Source organism: Thunnus maccoyii, chromosome 16 (genome assembly GCF_910596095.1).
Source record: "Thunnus maccoyii chromosome 16, fThuMac1.1, whole genome shotgun sequence".
In the NCBI taxonomy this organism is placed as follows: domain Eukaryota; kingdom Metazoa; phylum Chordata; class Actinopteri; order Scombriformes; family Scombridae; genus Thunnus; species Thunnus maccoyii.
The window spans coordinates 6,273,052-6,294,708 of NC_056548.1; the positions used below are offsets into that span (position 1 = coordinate 6,273,052).

General features: G+C 40.8%; 2 protein-coding genes across 11 annotated transcripts in view; one reads left to right on the forward strand and one right to left on the reverse strand.

Annotated features, from left to right (window-relative positions):
- The window catches only part of alms1 (ALMS1 centrosome and basal body associated protein), a 62,715-nt gene extending 43,619 nt beyond the window's left edge, over positions 1 to 19,096 (forward strand). For 5 of the 6 annotated variants that reach the window (XM_042387988.1, XM_042387992.1, XM_042387987.1 and 2 more), the window contains exons 4-20: positions 4,757 to 4,934; positions 5,273 to 5,393; positions 5,508 to 7,389; positions 7,645 to 7,804; positions 8,312 to 9,481; positions 9,770 to 9,885; positions 11,041 to 12,142; positions 13,058 to 13,180; positions 13,676 to 13,831; positions 14,582 to 15,543; positions 16,012 to 16,129; positions 16,493 to 16,708; positions 16,831 to 17,093; positions 17,216 to 17,381; positions 17,652 to 17,709; positions 18,419 to 18,518; positions 18,789 to 19,096. In XM_042387988.1, the coding sequence (XP_042243922.1) occupies positions 4,757 to 4,934; positions 5,273 to 5,393; positions 5,508 to 7,389; positions 7,645 to 7,804; positions 8,312 to 9,481; positions 9,770 to 9,885; positions 11,041 to 12,142; positions 13,058 to 13,180; positions 13,676 to 13,831; positions 14,582 to 15,543; positions 16,012 to 16,129; positions 16,493 to 16,708; positions 16,831 to 17,093; positions 17,216 to 17,381; positions 17,652 to 17,709; positions 18,419 to 18,518; positions 18,789 to 18,833 (6,936 nt within the window). In that variant the 3' untranslated portion in view covers positions 18,834 to 19,096. The remainder of the gene's footprint in view (positions 1 to 4,756; positions 4,935 to 5,272; positions 5,394 to 5,507; positions 7,390 to 7,644; positions 7,805 to 8,311; positions 9,482 to 9,769; positions 9,886 to 11,040; positions 12,143 to 13,057; positions 13,181 to 13,675; positions 13,832 to 14,581; positions 15,544 to 16,011; positions 16,130 to 16,492; positions 16,709 to 16,830; positions 17,094 to 17,215; positions 17,382 to 17,651; positions 17,710 to 18,418; positions 18,519 to 18,788) is intronic. The other variant, XM_042387991.1, reaches the window with a different exon arrangement.
- A 76-nt stretch (positions 19,097 to 19,172) lies between these two features.
- dctn1b (dynactin 1b) overlaps positions 19,173 to 21,657 on the reverse strand; it is a 46,893-nt gene continuing 44,408 nt past the window's right edge. For all 5 annotated transcript variants that reach the window (XM_042387993.1, XM_042387997.1, XM_042387996.1 and 2 more), the window contains one exon: positions 19,173 to 21,529. In XM_042387993.1, the coding sequence (XP_042243927.1) occupies positions 21,392 to 21,529 (138 nt within the window). In that variant the 3' untranslated portion in view covers positions 19,173 to 21,391. The remainder of the gene's footprint in view (positions 21,530 to 21,657) is intronic.

Consider the following 21,657-nt stretch of genomic DNA (forward strand, 5'->3'; position numbering starts at 1 on the left):
TCGGCGCATTACCGCCACCAACTGGTATGGAGTGTGGATCGGAATGTCTAATATTTACAATATCCATCAAAATAAAGGGAAAAAACTAATTTGATAAACATAATTTATCAAATTAGTTAGCCTAAGATACTGAAGTAGGATTCAATAACAATTCTAGAGTCTTTTTGTAGAGTATATATTAGATCAAAGTGTACTTTTATCTTTCTGAGGTTTTGAATCAGATGCCTTCTTTCCACCTCATATTTCTGACAGTGTAACATCAATCACAGTATTCACATCTGCCTGTATAATGTTTAGCTATTTTCAATAGTGTGCTGTTTATTCCACTGTGTCCAAATCTTAGTTTTGATATTATTGTCTCCTGTTCCTTCCCGCTCGCCTCATTTCTGCCACTTTCCTTTGAACTCTGTAAAACCATCGTCCCTTCATCTCTTCCTCCAATCTGTGGATATTTTCCTGCTCTGACTCAGATGTTTCAGGCTAAAAACCCGCCTATTAGCTTCCTCTTCCTCCATTGTTTTTGGTAGTTTTGACGCTACTGTGCATATCACAGCTTTCCACAGAATAAAAAAATGAATAACTTCCACCATACTTCATATTCCTAGATATACCTGTACCATGGTGGAAAGTAACAAAGTACATTCACTCAATTAATACTGTTGTAAGGTACTTGTACTTTGAGTATTTATATTTGATGCTACTTTATAATTACATTCCACTACATTTCAGAGGGAAATATTGTATTTTCTACTCCACTACATTTATTTGACAGCTTTAGTTACTTTTCAGATGAAGATTTGACACAATGGATAATATAACAAACTTCTAAAATACAATACACTGTTAAAGATGAAACCAGTGGTTTCAAACCTTTTTGGCTTTTGATGTCTTACAAAAAGCAGTGTGTAGTCGGGGTCACATTTCAGATGTCTATGAGTTGTTAACAGCTCCACCAAATAGTGATTTTTCCCTCTAAACTTCTGTTGTGGAAAATTCATAGTGCAATGCAGTTGTTTTTGATTATGTGTTGAAGATTTATGATGTAATACATATATACTCTCTAAACATACATATATTCTTTAAGCACATATATACTTATGTATTCTTAATGTACTAGATATATGTTCTTTATTTGACTGCTCTATAGATGTCTTTTAAAGCTCATAAAGCCTCTCCTGTTTTTGAAACTGTTAAGCTGACATGACACAGAAGGCGAGTTGGTCCTTTGTAGGGTTAGGCCGCCCCCACCACCAGCCAAGGTAAATAAACCTGTGAGCTACTCTTTATATTATTATGACCAGTGGTGGTGATAGTTATGGGGAGTTAACTGTGACAACAATGAAAGCCAATGAGAGATGTGAGACGGATCAGGAGATGTGTTCATATCACTCTGAAGTATAAATGACACTGTATTGCCTGACAGTGTTAGTTGCTCTGTGCAGAATAACTCAAGGTCTTTGCCACTTGTCAATTCAATAAAGACTGCATGATGTCATCAAATTGTCTGTTTTGTTCCACCAACAGTTCAAAATTCAAATATATTGAATTTACCATCACATAAAACTGAGAATAGCAGCAAATCCTCACAAAGAACAGGCTGCCATTTGGGAATGCTTTACATTTTTGCTTTAAAAATGTTTTAAACAATTAGTCAGTTATCAAAATAAATTATTCTTCTGTCAATCAATCAATCGATTAATCATTGTAGCTCTAGCTAACTCTAGTTTTGTGTTCTGTTATGAATGATGCAGGATAAAGTGGAAGTGGTGGAAGCTGTGAGAGAAATGAGGCACTCAGAGAGAGAAGTTAATCCACAACAGTCTGTTTCTCAAACCTGATATTGGTCCTACAATCTTATTTTGATGGGGAAAATAGAGCCCTGCTTCAGAGACTGGATTGTTGTCTCCTGCTTATAACCAAACACATGGTACACACTAGAGCCATCTTTCGATTTAAATAAATACATTTTGATAACTATTTAACCTTTTTTAAATTACAATAAATCTTACATGGAAAGAATTAAATAAAATGTAAATCTATAAAGAGAAAAACTTAACTGCTCTCCCAAAAAAGTCACACTACCCTCCCTTCAGCAAAAAGAAAAAGGTTATATATTATAAATTCATATATATATAAACATACAAACCATACACAGATGAATGCAACGTCACAAAACCAGACAAATCTGAGAGGGACAAAAAGTAAAGAGCTCAACTCTGTTTTATTTCTGGGTACTTTAAAGTTGAGACCTGATGGGAAACACTGTGATGGATGCTTTTGTACTACATTTTGTGAGTAGGTTGGCAGTAAAAATATAACTTCTTAAAGCACTATTCAAGAAATCACAATACAGTACAACCTATAAAAATATATTATCCAGTGGTAGCTGACATGGTTAATTTTATCATAATTTATGCTATAATACTTCATTTTAGTAATTTAATTTTAAACAGACACTTGATTTTTTTTACTTCTTGAATGTAAACTTATTTTGTTTCGTTTTATTCACCCATTTTATATTCATGTAGCTATTTATTTTTATTCATGGTTATGATAAGGGCTGCAACTAACAATTATTTTCATTATTGATTCATCCGCCAATTATTTATTAATATATTATTTAGTTATTTGATGCATGAAATGTCAGAAAATGGTGAAAAATGACGATAATTGTTCCCCGAAGTCCAAAGAGACGTCCTCAAATGTCTTCTTTCTTCCTGACCAACAGTCCACAACCCAAAGACATTCAGTTTATTATCATACAAGAATAAAGAAACCAGAAAATATTCACTTTTGAGACACTTGAATCAGAATTTAGACATTTTCTTCATAAAAAATGATTCAAAATGATTAATCGTTAGCAATTCATTTAATAGTTGGCAACTAATCAATTAATTGTTGCAGCTCTAGTTATAATAGCTTTGCTCTTGATTGTTTTTTTGCTTTTTTCTTGGATCTTTGTATTGTTATTAATATGCCGATTACATTGTTGTTCACCCAAGAATGTGGTTAAATACTTTATTGAACCTGAATAGTTTCAGTTTTGTTTTGTTTTTTAAACACAAGCAAGAATCTGTTCAATAGACGATCTTTTCTTCAGTTCAAATCCGCTCTCGCGCCCTCTATCCCGCGTGAGTTTCCGGGGTTTTTTCGCCTACATTTCCTAGCAACGGTCCTTGGATACGAACTGGATGAAGCGCGCTCGCTGCGGCGGACAGACAGCAACATGGAGCATCCAGAGGTAATTTGTGTCGCTAACGATAACTTTTTGCTGCTGTGAAAATAACGTTTTTGTTTCACGTCATTCTCAACCAAGCAAATGTGGCCAAAGTTCACCTAACGTTGGCCGTAGTCAATAGCTAGCTACATGCTAACTGCTTTGCTATGTTGTTAACTGGCTAATTTATCGGCTGACTAACTCCTTTTAAACGTAAGGTCTTTGTCAGAGACAAAATATAGGGCCTGCATTGTTAATAATCTTAGTTGCACGGACGACAGGTGGGTACTCACTTGCTAATTTACGTTAGCGTTGTGTGTGCAGATTATACAGAGCGAAGTCATGTGTCTCGCTAAACTAATAGTAACCTGTTGCCCGTAGCTGACTTTTTTGCTAAACATTTCTCCGAATGGATGGGTGACAGCGTCATAACATTAGTGTGTAAATATGCAGATAATGTAGCTAAACTCCGCGTGGAAAAGTAATTTAACAACTGCAAACACTCCTACAAAGACTTCGCTTTAGCTGCATTTGACAGCTGTTCAAGAGATCTGCCAGACAGAGCTTCAAAAAGGCTCAATAATCTGCCCAAACTGCAGGTGCAACAGTCAGAACAACTGCATAATTGTTCACAACTGCACTAACGAAGAGAAACCTAGAGCTAGATACTAGATTTTATTAATATCAAAGGGAAATTGTAATCGTTGCAGCAGCCAAGTCACAAATCACTAAAACAACTGAGGTATTGAAGAAGCTGTATTGAATATAAACTGTACAATCACAGTGCCCAGTAATATACTGTACATTAGTGCAAGACTGGTGGATAATGCTATCTGCTGTGCTATCTGAGGGGGGGCAAAATATTAGGAACACTTTTCAATGTAACACACTCCAGTACACCACCACCACCACCACCCACTATAATGTCAATAATAAGCATAATAGAATGTCAACAAAAACTGAAAATCTATAAGCTTCGTAAAATTAATGGCAGAGATGTTGTATTGGATTGCATTACATTGCACAGATGTTCCTAATAAAGTGTTTGGTGATTGTAGAGGTATCTTATGTAATCGAGTTGGGATATCACATAATAGACACAGAGGACATTGTGACAATAATAATAGTACTTCAGCATACTTTATGCTATAAATGTACACCTCTGTTTACAGATCTTGTGATCGATACATTTAATAAATAAATGTCTATGTCCAGGTAAGCAGTCTGTTCCAGTTATATGAGAAACCTGAGGCCTCAGCAACACAGGAGCCCTTTGTCCCAACAGAAAGTGTGATGGCCGCTGGCATGAATGAGCTATTGTAGCCTTTCTTGTCACAGCAGAGTCTCTTGCTAAATGTGCTCAGTTGTTTGACCAGCAGGTTGTGTAGGGAGTGCAAGATATTTTCCATTATTTACTATTTACCATGACTAAGGGCTCCAGAGATTTTTTTTTTTTCAGATTTAGGGATACACAGCAGTTGTAAATTGCACCAGGGGACAATAACAGTGAGCTGCTTTGTTTGATGCTTCGGTTCACAGAGGGTGGTGACGTCTCCTCGGTTGCCAGCAGATGAAGATATGACTCAGTCTGCTGGACAAACCATAAACCAACTGGGAGCTCAAAGTCATCACACTGGCATTCAGGACCAGAGGCAGTCCAGGATGACAACAGTCGGCTGGGAGCTTCAGCAGCCAGCAGGAAACTCTTTGCAGCTAGGTATGAAAATTTAATGAAACACTGTCTTTCACCCTCTCATTTGTTTTTATAATGTTGAATATGATTAGGTGACACAAGATGTGTCATTGGAAATTTGTGGTTTTATAAAATATATTTTAGTAATATTAAATAGAATGTTGTCTCATTATTTCATGATATTTGTTTACGTATGGAAAACCACATTTCTGATAATTCATCACATTGGATTTCATGATTATAGGAAGTCGAAAGCATTGATGGTTTGCCTTCATTAAGTTTAAAGGATCTCTACTGAAGTTCTGAGTTGCAAGCCTGCTTACAATGTCTGTGGATATAATTCAACCTTTTTGCATGATCAGAATTTCAGGACAGCAACCTGTCTCCAGCGCTCTCCCTCTTGCCTATAAACTCTGGAGTGGGACACAATTTAACTGAATATTCTTTACTCCAACAAAGTGACATGGAATTTGCTCCTTTAAGGTAAAGAGAAATCAATTAAAAGTCAATTATTGCTCCTGTGGACATAGATTTCTACAACATGTCATTTTAATGTTCAGAAGTTTATAGTTTCAATTTTTTATTTATTCTTTCAAGGGCATACCCTGATATTTCCATGGCATCGGAGAGGTTTCACTTTCCACCCCAGGACTGCACCACTCAGGCCTCTGATCGTGGCTCATTATCCCAACATCCTTTGGCCCAAGCAACCATCCTGTCTGAAGAAGGAGCCAGTAGCATCTGTTCTCTCTCCCGGCTCAGTTTGTCACCACAGGATGAAGGCAGACGAGAAGAAATGGTTCACTCCCCACGGATTAACACTGTTAATGACAGGCAGGGGATATCATTAAGAGATTATGCAGGTAGCAAAGAGAAGAACTCAGTGACACTAACTGACCCTCCAGACAAGCCAGTGGGAGAGGCTCCTGAAGACGAAACATTCTTTCTGAGAAAGGATGTCCCTGCCCAGCAACTTCTGGACCTCCTTCAGAGAGACGTTGGCATGCCAAGCAACAGTAGTAGCGCTGTATCCTCCACCTCTGAGACCTCTGTGAGGAGCGCTGCCTCTTTTGGCAGGGAGTCTAAAAGCACCAAAGATAGCAAAACAAGCATTGACCACAGCACTGTTAGAAGAGAAGGTCCTCCAGGTGAAGCTTCTCTTCCTCAGCAGCAAACACAAAAACTTGACCAATCACGAACACGGCCATCTGAGGTCTGTAACATCACCATGGGTTCCCGCAGCACTCAACCTGATGACAGTAGTGAAGTGTTACACAGAGAGCTGCTGTCTCAGACAGAGAGGGGAAACAGCCGTGAAGCTCAGTCTAAAAGTCAACAACTGAAAAGTGCTACACCGCCTGGTGAACCTCTCACACCGTATCCCACGGAGACATCTGAGGGCAAGCCAAGTGTGACTAGAACAAATCTGGGCAGCGTGCCGTGGACAGGAGCTTTTTCCACAGGTGTGGAACGGGGTTATAGAGCGCAAGACCTGTGGTCCTCAGGTAACCAAACAGGGATTGATGGGTCCTACCTGGGTTTCCTTCCACAGTCCCAGTCCACTCCAGGGGTTTTTAAAGTACCTCCCAAATCCAGTGTCAAGGCTACATTAGGGCATCTTTCTGCCATAGAATCCAACAAAGAGAGCTCGTATCAATCAAGCACAGGGGTCTCTTCACAGCCAGCTGTTCCTGTGGCTGATACCCCCTGCCCCAACACAGCAGATCAATGTCAAGATGAAACCACCTCTGCAAAAGTCCATTCTCTCCCAAGTCTCAACTATATGCAGAAAGTAGATGCTTGGAGGGAAAATCAGAGTTCAGGCAAGACGTCACTGTTTGATAGCTTGGCTCTGCAAGGATTTTCTGGCGTCTCTCCTAAAAAGAAAGCCTACGATGCAGTATCTGACACCCTCAATCACATCCTGAGTCAGCAGGCAAGGAGTTTACATCAGCCTCCTGTTTCAAGTGCTGCCAACCAAAGTTTCGCTCATAGCTCTTCCACAGCTCAGTCTGGTTCTTCTTCTCCAAGAAGAGGGGAGGCAGTTGGCAGTGCACCCAGTGACAGGGATAACACTGGGTCTGCAGCACGACCCTCTGCTTCCCCCTTCGGCAGGTCACAGTCCCACTCCTCTGTCAACACAGTTGTCATGTCAGTCAAGAAAGATCAACAAACGGAGAGGACTGCAGGAAAAAAGAGTCAGACTCAGGACAATGTCCATCAGCAACCGAGCGCCACAGGTCAACCATCGCCTCTCGCAAACCTCGGCCAGTTCAGTGATGTTTCATTTGATGCAGATGTGATGCTCTCAAGTTCGCAAGATAGCTACAACAGTGGAATTAAATTAGGAACTTCCATTGGAGCTTCCTCCGTTGTCAGCCTAGAGGTTGATAATTATGTCCCTTACTGGACCTCAAAACTATCAACAACACCACCTCTGCCCAAGCCTCGAGAGCTGAACATTGAAGAACGAATTCCGGTAATAAAAAAACTGAAAAAACTTTATAACAACCATACTATTTCTTCAAAATGATATTTAAAATATATTTAGGAATTGAAGATTTATTACCTATGATTGTGTATTGCACAGGTAGTTTAACCAGTTTCAGGAGCAATCTTGAAACAGTTGATCTTAGTCAGCAGGCACATTTTTGTTGTTGTTGGTGAAAAAACATAAATGTATTGAGACTTGTATTCCTGATTCTGATGTGGTGTTCATTTGTCATTCTTGCAGTTATATCTCCATAATCTTGGTATTGACCAGTCGCCCTCAACAATCTTGACGCCATTTATGCCCAGAGGGCCCATCAGAGAGCCAGAGTTCTCTCCCACTGATCTCTGTACAATTAAAGGATCAATTGGAACCCCAACCAAGAGCACTCAACCTTCTGAAGGTAAATAACCACAAAACCAACCTTCAAAACAGGAAAAATAACAGATAATTTAGTATTGAGCTTCTTTATGCCAAAATACTGGGCCCAATTCCACTCAAAGTTATACTGTACATCTTCTGTTTTGACCATCCAGCCCAAACCAAGCTGTTCAGGTTGGGCTTAGATTCACAGATATAGGAGAGTTTCAAAAGGCTACATATCATAAAAGCTGGTACCATATTGTAGGCCAAGTGCAAAGCCTCATTTTTATCTACTATTTGTTGAAGAAGCATGTAAAAAATAAGATTAAAAAATAAACAATGTTTTGATTTTGTTTTGCCAACCACCATGTAAAATTTGGTGCCTTTTTTTCAAAAGGTGTCTTTTTTTATTTATACATTTCATTACAAGCTTAATATTCTAGATAAAGATACAGGGATCAACTCTTGGTAATTAGTAAATGTACTTTTATTACCCAAAATGAAGCAGAGGTTAATTTTAAAAAATACTCTCATTTTGTATTTTCAGTTGGCAGTCCCCTTAAAGGAGAGTTTTCCAGGTGCAGCATTCTGTCAGTGGACTCCAGTATATCTTTACCGTTTAGCCTGGACAGTCTTGGTCCAGCTGTATCGGTTCCAGAGAAGACCAGGCCTTCTTCATCATCTGATACAGCAACTAACCAGAGCGACCGCAGACTGGCGCCCTGCTCTCAGTCTGATGAAGACTCCGTCTCCTCCTCACTGCAGACCAGCCAGCAACAGCAGAGGGACAGCAGTTTAACCAGCAGCCAGAACACCATCCAGCTGGGAGACAGGTTTGACTCTGACCTCTCGTTAGCTACCAAGGCGAGGTGCGTGGATAGAGACTTGGAGTCACCCTTGCAAGCGAGCCGTGACATAGAGCAGAGCGCGGAAGATTCTTTCGTTGGCACCAAAACCTTGCGGGAGATCCGTAAACTTCTCTCTCAGGCAGAAAACGTGGTATCTGCTGGGTCTTCAGTTGCCTCCTCAGCCCCTGCAGTGCCCCGTCTGCTTTCTGATGATGACATATTCCTCTCACTGAGGAAGCAAACTGGCAGACTCCAGAACTCCTTGTTCACCTCCTCTACTGCTGGAGAGCTCAGAACTCAGTCCCCCCTGCTATGGGCCAGATCCTCATCTGACTCCATGCTAACCTCAGAGAAACCAAGAGAAAACTCTATTGGTCGAGAGAGTATGACCTCACTGGGGCAACCTGGTTATCCACCCACAAAGGCTGTTGTTACTGCATCTGGTGCAGGAACATACGTAATGCCACAAAACAGCAGCGGTGGAGGTGCAGGATCATTCCTTGTCCTCTCCAAATCAGCCCGGCGGGCAGAGCCTGAGGGCTGCAGTGCTGCTCCTCCTGACAACGCAGTCCCACCGCAGCCGCCAGTCATGAAACCCTCACCAGCTGTGAGCACACAGCCGTCCTCCTCTACTCCTGTAGACACAGCCAGCACACCAGAGGAGGAAAAACAGGCCACACAGGGTGATCCTGTAGTGAGTATCTCTTCCTCACCCATCCTCGAGGACACTGACCAGGGAGTGATAAGCGATGGGAGCAGTGAGAGCTCGCTGGCAGTCAGAGTGGCCAAGTTACTGCAGAATGAATCTCCAGCTACCATGGTTTCCAGTACACCCAGTGTCACTGACCAAGAGGAGAGCAGAGCCAGAGGTAAGAGGATTCACATGCTGTAAAAACTTTCACCTCATCTTGAGTGATAAGTTTTCATAGTGAAAAAAGAATTAAAACATCCAAATAAAGTTTTCAAGCCACTTTTGCAGTAGAATTCACTTCCTTACTTCAAGATCAAAAGCATGCACAACACTGCCCTCCTGTGCCTCTGTGAACTACTGTATCCTGGTTCACTCATTGACTGTGTATATGATATTGTCTAATAAACTCTCCTATACAAATAAATGATCATCTGCACCAGCATAAACATATGTTGTAATGTTGCAGAATGGATCAAGCTGAAGATATCAGGACAGCAGTGTGAGCCTCTGGAGTTGGACAAAGAAGACAGAAAGCGGATTGAAGAGATCAAGAGAGAGCTGCTGTTAAAAAATCCCTTAAAGGTAATTACACTCACACACCAATCAGTCTCAATTATAAAAGCTTTATTTTAGCTATTTACTGAATTTTACCACATTTATAAACTACTGTAAATTAAGAGTATAAATACTAACAAATGTTTATTTTTGTCACACTTTTCCCTTTTTAAATCATGTAAATATTTAAGATTTTCTTTTTGTCATTCTGATGTTTGCCTCCAATCTGTGGACAGTGCAGGTCTCATGTTCAAGGTAACTGGTGTGTTGCAGGTTTGATGTGTCATCAGATGCATGTTAGACTTTTGGACAAACTTGATTAAAACTGTTTCCAGTTATGGGTCTGGTGCAGTTTTGAAGTGCAAAAAAAGATTTTCTTTGCATCTCTGTGGTGGATGAATTAATTCACAGCATAATGTAAACTAGGAGGCTGAATCGAGGGCAGCTGGACTTGGTTGTTAATACTTGATGATGTTACTTCTTCAGTTCTAACTGACCAGCAGGGAGTCCCAGGTATTTAACCCCCATGGGGTTGTTATCAAGGTAATTGATACCACTTGGTTCGTTAGTGCTCCTGGCTGTAAGGACATTAGGTCATTAGAGTTGTTGGAGTCACTCGAGGCCAAGTGTAAACGACAGCTGTTGGAGTTGTCACATGAGGCCAAATGCGAATGGTTGTTTAATCTCCTGGGATGAGATCAAACAACAACACTGTAGGTTATAGGGATAAGTGGTGTCTGTAAACCTCCTCCTCTGTTGAGGGATGGTTTCTCTACTTTGACATGGATCACCTCCTTCACTCCTCTTTCAAACCATCTGTCCTCCCTTTCCAAAATATGAACATTGTTGTCCTCAAAAGAGTGTCTGTTATCTTTCAGGTGTAGGTAAACTGCTGAGTCTTGACCTGAGGAGTTGGCGTTTGTTTAGTGGTTGTTTAGTTTCCTCGATATACAAGTCTGTGCATTTCACTGCATTGGACTGCATATACTAGATTTCTTTTCTTGTGTTTGAGAGGCAAAATGTCTTCAAGTATCTACAACCAAGTTCAGTTGCCCTTGATTCAACCCTCCTTGGATAACCATGACCATGGTGACTGAGAATCTTCACAGACATTGTAAACTATGACCTTACCTGGTGTCACAGTTTGACGCAGACTTCTCCTGTTTTTGCTTCTCCTTCCAGAGCGAGGGGAGCACAGATACAGAGAGCAGTGCGGCGTCCAGTGTTAGAGGCCTGAAGGGGCAGGAGCTGCCCCGAGCTGCAGAGACATTTGCCACCCTCAGTGATGCTAAAAACCAGGCGTCCCAGCAGCTGCAGTGCCTCAGCACGATCCCCCCTGACTCCAGTGTGCAGCTTCAAGAACCTCTTCCCAATGATCTGGAGGCTCGTGTACGTGAGATTGCTGCCAGAGAAGGGGTAACTCTGCCAAGGACAAATGCTCAGGCCCTCACATCCATCACTATTGCCACCCGAAGGCGTTCCACCTCCCCGTCTTCCTCCGCGTCCCCCGTACCTCCCCTCAGTCCAGCCCCAGAGCCTCTCCATCTGAACGAGCTCTCTACAGAAACAGTCGAACACCCTGCCGACAGGAAGTTTCCCCCTACTCTGGATGAAGCAGATAAGTCAACCAGGGTGCCAGCTTCAGTGTTTGAACCAAGCGGTAGTCTCTACACCAGAAAACAAAACCTGATCCCTCAGTCAGCACCAGGGAATCAGAGGAGACAGGACGCTGTGGGAGGCCAGTATGAAGAACCTCCCCCGTCCTCACAGGGTTTAGATAGAGAGGATGTGAACGTCAGAGAAGACAACACACCATCTTTCAAGCAGGATGATGAGTTATCGATCCAGGACAGCTCTGTTTCTGGTGTCGGAGCTGAACAAGCCACAGTCTCGCCCACCGTTGAATCCCAAGCAAGGACGGGTCACATCTCTCATGTTCATCTCACTCTTTCACCCAAAACTACTGATCACAGCGTGGCCACTGCTGTTTCCTCCAGTCATGCTAATAATGCTGGTCCTGGGCTACCAAGAAAAGAGTTTGTCCCTCTCAGACACTCCTCCTCAGCTACCACCAGTCCAGACGAAGGTGTCGGTCTGTGCAGTCCACCAGAGTGGTACGAGATCAGAGAGCCAACGGGAACGCGGCGGCCTGAAAGAGCCGACACCTCCACCCTGTTCAAACCTGTTGAGTCTCATAGAAGAATGACCTCCACATCCACACAATCCTTTATGGCACGACACAGAGATGAAGCATCACCAGTATCCTTAACCACTGAAACACCAGGTAGGCTTGTTATAAGTACTTAAATATAATTTAAGAATATACTATCATATAAAGGATAGATATTTTAGCATCAGAGAATTAGGATGAGAATATTCTGTGTTCTTACTTGTTTAATAGTATTTGTTTCCCAGATGAAATGGCCTGAGTTGGATCAATTAGGGTGGCAGGTGAATAAAAACAGGTCTGCAATTAAAGAATAAACTGTTGATAATTTTTATGATTGAGTAATTGTTTAGTCTATAGAATTACAGAAATTAGGGAAACATGTCAATCACAAGTTCTCACAGCCCAGGGTGTCGTCTTCAACAGTCCAGATATTCAGTTTACACTGATTTAAAACAGAGAAAGACAGAAGATCAGCACATTTTAGAAGCTGAAATTAGCATTTTTCCTGCTAAATAATTGAAACTATTATCCAATTGTCAAATTTGTGGACTATTAACATCCTGTCGATTGAGTAATTGTTTCAATTGTGATTTTAAAAGAAAAAGCACTTCTGGTCTTAGAATTCAAGTCTTTGTTCTGGTATTTTTGATATTGTATTTTAAGTCATTACTTCTAATCTAGAATCAGATCCTTTATTCATCATCCTCAGTTTGTCTGAATACTTCAGTCAGAAACTGCAGCATGAAATTAGAAGACAATCTACAATTAATTTCATACTGATTGAATCTGTGTATGAACCAAACAGCTCAATAAAAGCGTTTGATAAAAATAAAAACAATTAAAAGTGTAAAAGTTCTGAAAAAATAATTTGCTGTTCTTTTGTAAAATATCTTTGAAGTTGGGCTACATATTCTGACAGGCTGCGTCCTTAACAGAATAACAAACAGCATCAAAAGGATTTTTATTGTAATACTGTTTCAGTGGCAGTAGAAGATGATTTTTTGTGCCCTCTCACTGCTCCTCATACAGCAGTACCCGTCCTGTTGCCGTATAAACCTCGTGGCAGTGAGGAGCTCTTCTACGTCCCTCAGACAGAAGCTGATGTCTCCTGTACTGACCCCTCTGACACCACCATGGAGAGCTCCCACACAGGTATCGCCATGATTTATTTTTTTTTTTTACATTTTAGGGATTTTGTTGACATCACAGCAGTAGTAGACACAATTCCTGGCAACATTAGTAGTGTAAAAATTGCTCCACTGATTCAACTCCAACACAGCAAATAGTAAAAAAAATTAGAAATGAACAGAATAGTAATTTTGGTGTTTGATAAATGAGGAGGCTCTGCTCTCATTTCCCCTGTGCCTGCATGAGTAGCAGCTGGTCCATTGTAAGATACACCAGGCAGTGCATTAATTATTCATGTTCAGGGGCTGAGTGAGACAAAGGCAGAGATGGGGCCCAGCAGAGAGACAAGGAGAGGAGACTTTAACAATCCATGTCTCTGAACATTTTCTCTTCCTCTAAAATCTAAAAATGAAGGATTTTGGTCACTTTCCCAGCAGCTAATTCATCTGTTATCTAGATCTAACCTTCTCTGAAAAGAACTCATCATGAGGTAACAAGCCACTATTGAATTCTCACCAGGCTCAGACGACGCTCTGCCTCCACACTTCAGCAGTGAGGTCCTCGGACACCAGGACCCGGGTTTGGACCGCGGAGTCACCATCAGGCACACAGAGGGAATCTACAGCAAGAGGCTGAAAACAGCCACGTTCAAAATGCAAGAACCCAGACACAGAGGTGAGCTGAACATACTAACTGACCGTATGTGTACCCGCAGTAGTTACTTGCTTTGTTTATTTGGCTGTGACATCAAATGTTAGGCATTAAGTTGTATTGAATCAGATGTATGCAATAAACACGCATCACTTGTGTAAAATAATAAAACAAGAAAATCTGTTTTATCCAAATTCAATATTAAAGGATTAGTGATGATATTCTTTATTTTTCTGATTGTCAACAAACTCCATGAAAAGACCAAAACCAACAATGTATTCATCTTACAAAGTACTTACAAAGTATTTTCTGTGTGTCCAAAGCCTGGTTTACCTTTTTCCTCTTCCTCTGTGCCTCAGACCTCCATTGTTGTCCAAAAATTATTAAAAAGACATGAATGAACCACACTGATGCAGTGGGTGACATATTCCTTTACTACAACGAACACAAGCACTGTGTCAATCCCACATACAGTACATGTCCTGCTGCTGGAAATACTGATTAGTGCAGCATATTCATAACTGAAGATAGTCCCCAGTGCTCGGTTTAATCCTGTTTGCATAACACGTCCAGCTGTTATTCAGCTTTTTGTAAAGAAAAACATTTTGTAGCATTCATGTATGAGAGCAAAGAAAACCTTTAAAACACTTGTTCTATGGGCCAGTTTTCTTAAGTAAATTACTGAACCTCTTTTAAAAATGGAACTATATATTTGTGAGCTGTGAGAATATTGTGAGCTTTATCTTTATTGTTATGTCTCTTTCTTCATCACAGATGGAAGTTCACAAACAAGTATGACTGGAGCTCCAGAGCCGTCTTCTCACGTATCCGTTGCCTCCACCAGAGTGCCTTTATCAAGCAACCAAGTAACCTCCAGCACCAAGAGAGACCAGGGAACCAGTCCGGTCCAGTTCCAGTTCCATTATAATCATCCAGAGACAAGTGGTGAGGCATTTCAGGCAGCTCATGTGGAGCTGGACCATAGCAAGATGAGCCGTCACCGGGGCCAAAGGTCTGTCCCTCAAACAGAAGCGGCGCGAGATCAGGAAAGGAGAGACCCTGACCTCCGTCAGCAGAGCAGCAGCACTCTGGACCAGCTGTGGCACAGTTTCTGTGAGTGGAGGAGCGTGGAGGAGTCTCGTCCGACCAGTGACAGAGAGGCATCGCTGCTGGAGCGGCTAGAGCGTCTGTCTCGTCTTATTCACAGCACCAGGGTTACTAACATGTCTGGGCTACAGATGGAGGCGTATCGTCATCCAGAACAGACGCAAGGATGGAGAGGAGAGGAGGCTACGCTGACGAGGAAGGAAAAGAGGCAGGAGGTTAAGAGGGGCCTACATGGTGAGGCCAGAGAAATGGAGGGAAAAGCCAGTAGAAATGTTCCTCATCAGGTCTGGACACACAGGCGGCAGGAAGAGGAAACTTCTCAACCTGCAGAGGAAGACAGCAGTGCCTCCTTCACCTCCAGCTACTCTCAGAGTCAGCACCTCTGCCCCGCAGACAGAGACGAGTCTGAGACCTTGTCCACCATGTCTGGCTCCATGTCCACTGTGGACACGGCCCGGCTGATTCGAGCCTTCGGGGCCCACAGAGTCCAGCACCTGAAGATGAGCTCCGGCCTCAGTAAACTGTACAGCACCATCAACAAGCAGAAAGAAGGGAGGGAGCAGAGGAGAGGGAGACACAAAAATCCACCTCACGTCATCACACTGACCAACGGCACTGATGAGTCTACAGTATGTTCTCAAGTATATCAAGTATAATCATATGTGCAGTAAACAGAGTTCCTACTAGCTTTCAAAACCCTTCCATGTTTATGGATTTGAGAAAATACAAGAAGTTCCTTAAAAGTCAGAACTTGAATAGTGTTTGTAAAACTGTTTTCTTCCCTTTTTCTTTCCAAGAATCAGCACTTCCTACTTTTAGAAAAACTTGATGAGATTATCCAAAAAATGTAGCCTCCATGTTTTTAACAGCTGGAAAATATGACAAACTTGAGCTGTTAAATATCACCAAAGAAGAACCTGAACATCATTAAAAAATCCTTAAATTTGAAGTATGAATGTTATAGAAATACACAGAAATCTTGTCTTTGTTGCAGATGCAAATCAGCACCTAATGAACAGTTGGAAATTTTCATATTCACTGATAATTACAGGTGTTGTAACATTTCTAACTTGTGATGTCATTGCGTTGGTCTGCAGGTTGCTGCAGATTCCTCGTCGTCAACCAGCACTTACACCTTCCCATCACACCACGGCCCCTCCAGGTCTCTGCCAGCCAAGAAAACCATTAAACTGGTCAGCAAAGGCATCCAGGCAGGTCAGTCACACACATAAGTTACCTAGATTGTTGAGTGTTTAAGTTATGTGTAACATCTTTGACACCAGAAAACCTTTATTTAAAAGAACCGTTTCATACAATGTCGACTCTGTCTGAAACTGTTAACAGGATGAATCAGTGTTAGTTTAGTTTTAGCATTATTTAAATTGTTGAAATTTGTTCAACTACGTCAGGATTCCTCATGAAAGGATTAGAAAGGGTCCATTTATTTTGCAGTAGTTGATCTCAAAGTGAGAGTTAAAACTCTAATCAGTCCTTTCTTGCTCACTTTGAGGTTTATTTTTGCTATAATGGAAAAATGAAGCACAAAATTCTTTAAATTGATGTTTTCTTTTTCCTCAGGTGATCTGGAGATTATTAGCAACGGGACTCGACGTCACACCAGAGATGTTGGAACCACGTTCCCTTCGCCTGGTGAAGCCAGAACTCTCAGGCAGATCTCATCTTCCTCATCCAGTGCAGAGAGAGGAAGACGAGGGCAGAGGAGCACCTCCAAGACTCCGGGGTCACAAAAGCAGACAAAGACTAAGAGAAGCCCATCAAAACTTTATCCTGAAGGTGCGTCAAGCTACAAATGAGGCGTCTGTGATCTTATGTGTTGTGTACGTTTTTGCACATCTGTTATGTGAACTAACGTATTAAATCAGCTGGTGTGAATTTCCCATCTTGGTCCCTTCCAGGTGTTTCATGGTTCATCTCTGCTGATGATGTGAGAGCAGATGCGAGGAAGGAGAACCGGCCAGAGGAAGAGGAGTCGGCTTGGAGGCCGAGTACGGCCTGGTTTGAGCCACACAACAGAATCTATCCATGGAGAGAACCGCTCAGACAGAGACAAGTCGACGAGGACAGAAACAAACCGCCTGCTTTTACACATCAGACTGAATCTGATCCAGATCCTGCATCCAAGATAACGTCCTCCGGTCTGACAGGCATCACTCTGCAGGTTGGTTTGGATTCGTCTGTTTATTCACAAAATATTGATAAACAAATCATTTCTATAACAGGCTTTTCATAAGGGCACATTTTTATTGTAATTTTTTAATTATTAATCCTACAATCCTGCAGGAGGCTCTGAAGATGCGTCGTCCAGAGTTCATCTCTCGGTCTAAGCAGAGGGTGAAGTGCTTGACGCTGCAGGTGGAGGAGAGGAAGCTACAGACCGTCTTCAGCAGAGAGAGAGACGAGCTCTTTAACTGGCCCGGCGCCCAGGAGAGGCTCCCGAAGCCTGCAGGTACTCAACAAACACCAGGAGAAAAACAGTCCTGCAGATTTTTCTCTTCACATGTTTAACTCTTACATCACCTCACAAGTGTTTGAATTTTTAGTGCAGAGTCTGTTAACCTTGGTCCTGCTGATGTTCTGCCCATATAACAATACATCTGTTTACCCAGTTTAATGTTCCTTCATACATTTGATGCACATGCTTTGTAAATAAATGAGTAAAAGTCGTTGAAAGTGTCCAGTGTTACCAGTATTTTTTTCTTATTTTCTGTCTCTGAAGGCACCGCTCTGATCAGGAGGGCCGTTCCCAGGAAGGAGATGATCCAGAGGTCCAAACAGTAAGCTTTTCATTTGATGTTTTGGTGATAATATATTCAGGACTGCAACTAACAATTATATTAATTATTGATTAAACTGTTGATTATTGTCTTGATTAATTGTGTGGTCTATAAAGTGTCATGAAATAGTGAAAAATTACAGTTTTTGTCTTCTTTTGTCCAAACAACAGTCCAAAAACCCAAAGATACTCAGTTTACTATCAAGTATGACAAAGAAAAGCATCAAATCATCATGACTGAGAAGTTGGAAACACATTATTGTTTAAAGAAATGACTCTAATGGTTCTTTGATTATCAAAATAGTTGCTGATTTAATTTTCTGTCGATCGACTATTTGATTAATTAGCTAATTGTTGCAGCTCTATTCTTGAGGTCATATTGACAATAATTCTGTAAAGATAATTTCTTCATTTCTTAATGCTGTGAATACCAATTAATGATATTCATCTCCTTTATATACTGAGGTGGAGGCAGAAATCTGATCTTACTGATACTGATATTCTTAAAACCAAAAGTATCCACATGGCTAGATGTAGTAAATATTTGTGGGGGTTTTTTATGTTGTTTTTTCTTGTCAACTGACTCCTCAAGCGTTTTAAAATCCATTATTAATAATTTAGTGACACAGATGTTGTAGAACAATCTCAGCTTTATATAACAGTGTTAAATCTGATCTTTCTCAAACACTTCGAACACGTCTCTCCTTCAGGATCTATGAGAATCTGCCGGAGGTGCAAAGGAGGAAAGAAGAGGAAAGAAGAAAAGCAGAGTATCAAACTTACCGTCTGAACGCACAACTCTACAACAAGGTAACAACAAACACAAACAACAAACAACTGATTCACATGTAGATGGTTCTAAAATTAATCAGTCACTAAACAACAAGTCAAATTTGTTTTAAGCAGTAAAGACGAGTTCAAATTCAGATATTTTGAGCAGCATCAGTGAAAATACTTGACTGCAGTAAATTTCTTATATTCTCTCTTGTGACTCTTAGTTCAGTCTGTATGTGGTCGAAGACAAACTTATTAAAGTCTTTGTGAATCGAATTAATGAAAGTTCTGTTTTCTGTCTTTCAGAGAATCACAAACCGTGTCCTGGGCAGGAGAACAGCGTGGCACTGATCAAACTTTTTACTGTACAGAAAATCAATGATTTTTACAATTACAAAAAACTACCTACTTTAACAAAAAAATAGCTTTTATTTATATGTGACAATTTTTTTTAGTTATTTTAAAGATTATGTAGAAAAGTAGAATTCTACTCATTAAATAATAAAAGTAGCATCACTGGTATTTTTGACTTTTTCTACTTACAGACCAGTCGGATGTTTTAATGTTACACAAAGTGTGTTTTCATGTAAAAATAAACAGTTTCTGCATATTTACATGTTATTCTTTAACATTGTTTTTTTTTTACTAAATCAAATGTTTTGATTCAAGACAGAGAAGGCGGGACAGAGATACACTGGCTTTAATGTCTTTATTGATCAGTTATCGGTTGTGCAAGAGCGGGAAGCCACACAAGGAAAAGGTAAGACAAGTTAGACAAGCTGCAGATTTCAGTACATCAGCTGCTCAGAACAACAACAGTGAATAAATAAGACATGAGGTTATCGGCATTCTTCCCTCTTAATATTATGTAGTAATGTCATGTAGATGCACTATGCCCATTAATTAAATTACAAAACTTCCTACCTCAGTTGTATGTAAACATAAATATTCTAACAAATAATTAAATAAAACAAGTATCATGGATTAATTAACTAAAAGCCTTTTTTTTTTTTAAATCAGCGATGGCAGATGTGGTGAAGAAGAACAAAGATTTCTTTGGCAAAGATGTACTTTTGCTTTTTTTAAACGAGGTTCGGTGTGAACAAATCAAAAATAAGGCAGGTGACCGATCTTTACCACAAGGCTCTCTGCAGGTTTAAGGCTCGGACAAAGTTTTAAAGTCTACGGCGACAGCAGTCTCACAGGTGATACAGGTGTTCAGTAAAATTACCAATACGACCAGTGTGTCATGTGTACCAAGCGTGTAAAAGTTGACACCAACAGCTTACTGGAATTTACACCACGAGTGTAATAAATACTAAATAATTTAAACCATATAACTCTTTATCTGACTAAAGTAAAGTCAGGTTTTAAATAAACATGAAAAAAAAAATCTGCAAAAGAATTTCATCCGTGTTTTACACAGTAAATCCCTTCAGGTTAAAATCAGCTATTCTTGTTCTGTGCAGCCAAACTACGGAGAAAAGAAAGTAAATCCTCAACACACAACTTTTTCTTGCATGTAACTTTACTGCTGCGGTGTCATAGTCACATGACCTTCATCGGTCAGACGTCATCGCGGCAGTAAACTTACATCCAAGTAAGCGTGACGTGGATTCGTTCCCCTCCTGTCACTCAAGACTCGTTATATGTGCAAAAAGTGTCTTTGATCAAACTACAGTAAAATGCCCTCTACTGTAAATGCTTTTTTTTTCTTCCATAATCATTTCAAAACCTTTATAATCCTTTTTTTTTTTGTTTTCCCCTTTTTAAACGTTTATAAAAATGGAGCACACAACAGTGACACCTGATTAAAATAACACCACAGTCATGAACCTTCACTTGCTGTGTAGCGTTAACAGTAGTGTGCACAGTTTTAACATAGAAACATACAGCAACATCCAGTGATTTGGCCTAAAACGCTGCATTGACTGATAAACCACGTTGTGCAGGTTCCACACCAGGGCCAAAGAGGAGTCGGAGAAATACTTCATACTATTTAACTAAAAAAAACAACAACAACCTTTCAGTGAATCTCGGCCGCATGCAGCAGTTTTTCTTGGCATAAAACAGCATTTAGATCTGTAAGTTCAGCAGATAAAGTCATCATCATCATCATCATCCTCACACAGACTATAGTTTAAAGAATAAACAGCTGTAATCAAGAGCTCGCCAGTCTGATCCAAGTCACCTCTTAAACCAGGTCCAATCCAATTAAATATGAGACCAACAACTTCTACTCATTGTGAACAGGTTTTACATGAAGGAAAAGCAAATATCAGTGATATTGGTGGTACTTTAATACGTACGTCTTTCCTGGACTTTAAAGGATTTTGCTTTAAAATTGTCATGATTTAATAATTGTAGTCCTCATCCAGAGTGGCTGAGACCAAGTCAGAGTCAAAACAGACACATGACAAGTAGCTGTTGGTATCTGAGAGCGAGATGAAACAGCTTTTGTTGTTATTTTGTTCAATAAAGTCTATTCTATTAAAACAGATCACAGCTCTGTTTTTAGATATTGTGGCAGATTGAGAAACACACTTCATATCCCAAACCTGCGTAGAACCTCTCTGATACGTCTGTGACGTAACGAGGCCTCGTTAATAGTGGTCATGTGATTTTTGGCAGTGAATCGAGGCATCAAAACATCTTGCCGCAATACTTTTGCTTTGAAAGGTCAATACTGTGTTGAGTAGTTTGCTTTTAGCCTAAAATCACTAACGACTAACGATACTTATCCAAAATCCAGAGTGAGCTTGAGAACCAGACTGACCAGATCAACTTGCTTTTCAATCTCAGTGACACGACTTGTTTGGCTCTGGGGTGGAAACCGAGCGATCAAGCTGATGACGGGGGGGTCGTTGTGTTGTTGGTGCAGCAGGCAGGATCTCGGGGGCGGGTGAGGTTCAGGTCCGCAGCAGACTGTGCACTCTCTGGAGCTGCGACTGTGACAGGACGAGGCGGTGGACTTGCTCCTGACCGCGGGAACACGGGACCATGACCCGACCCACCAGCACCGTGTCGCCCTGCTTCTCCTCCTTCGCCTAAACGGAAGAATAGTATCATCATTATTATTATTTATTGTGCAATATCAGGTCTGCAAAGAGATGTTTGTAATTGAAAAACGACCTGCCGACTGGTGTTTGCACAGCTCAGACGGAGTGTAAAGTCT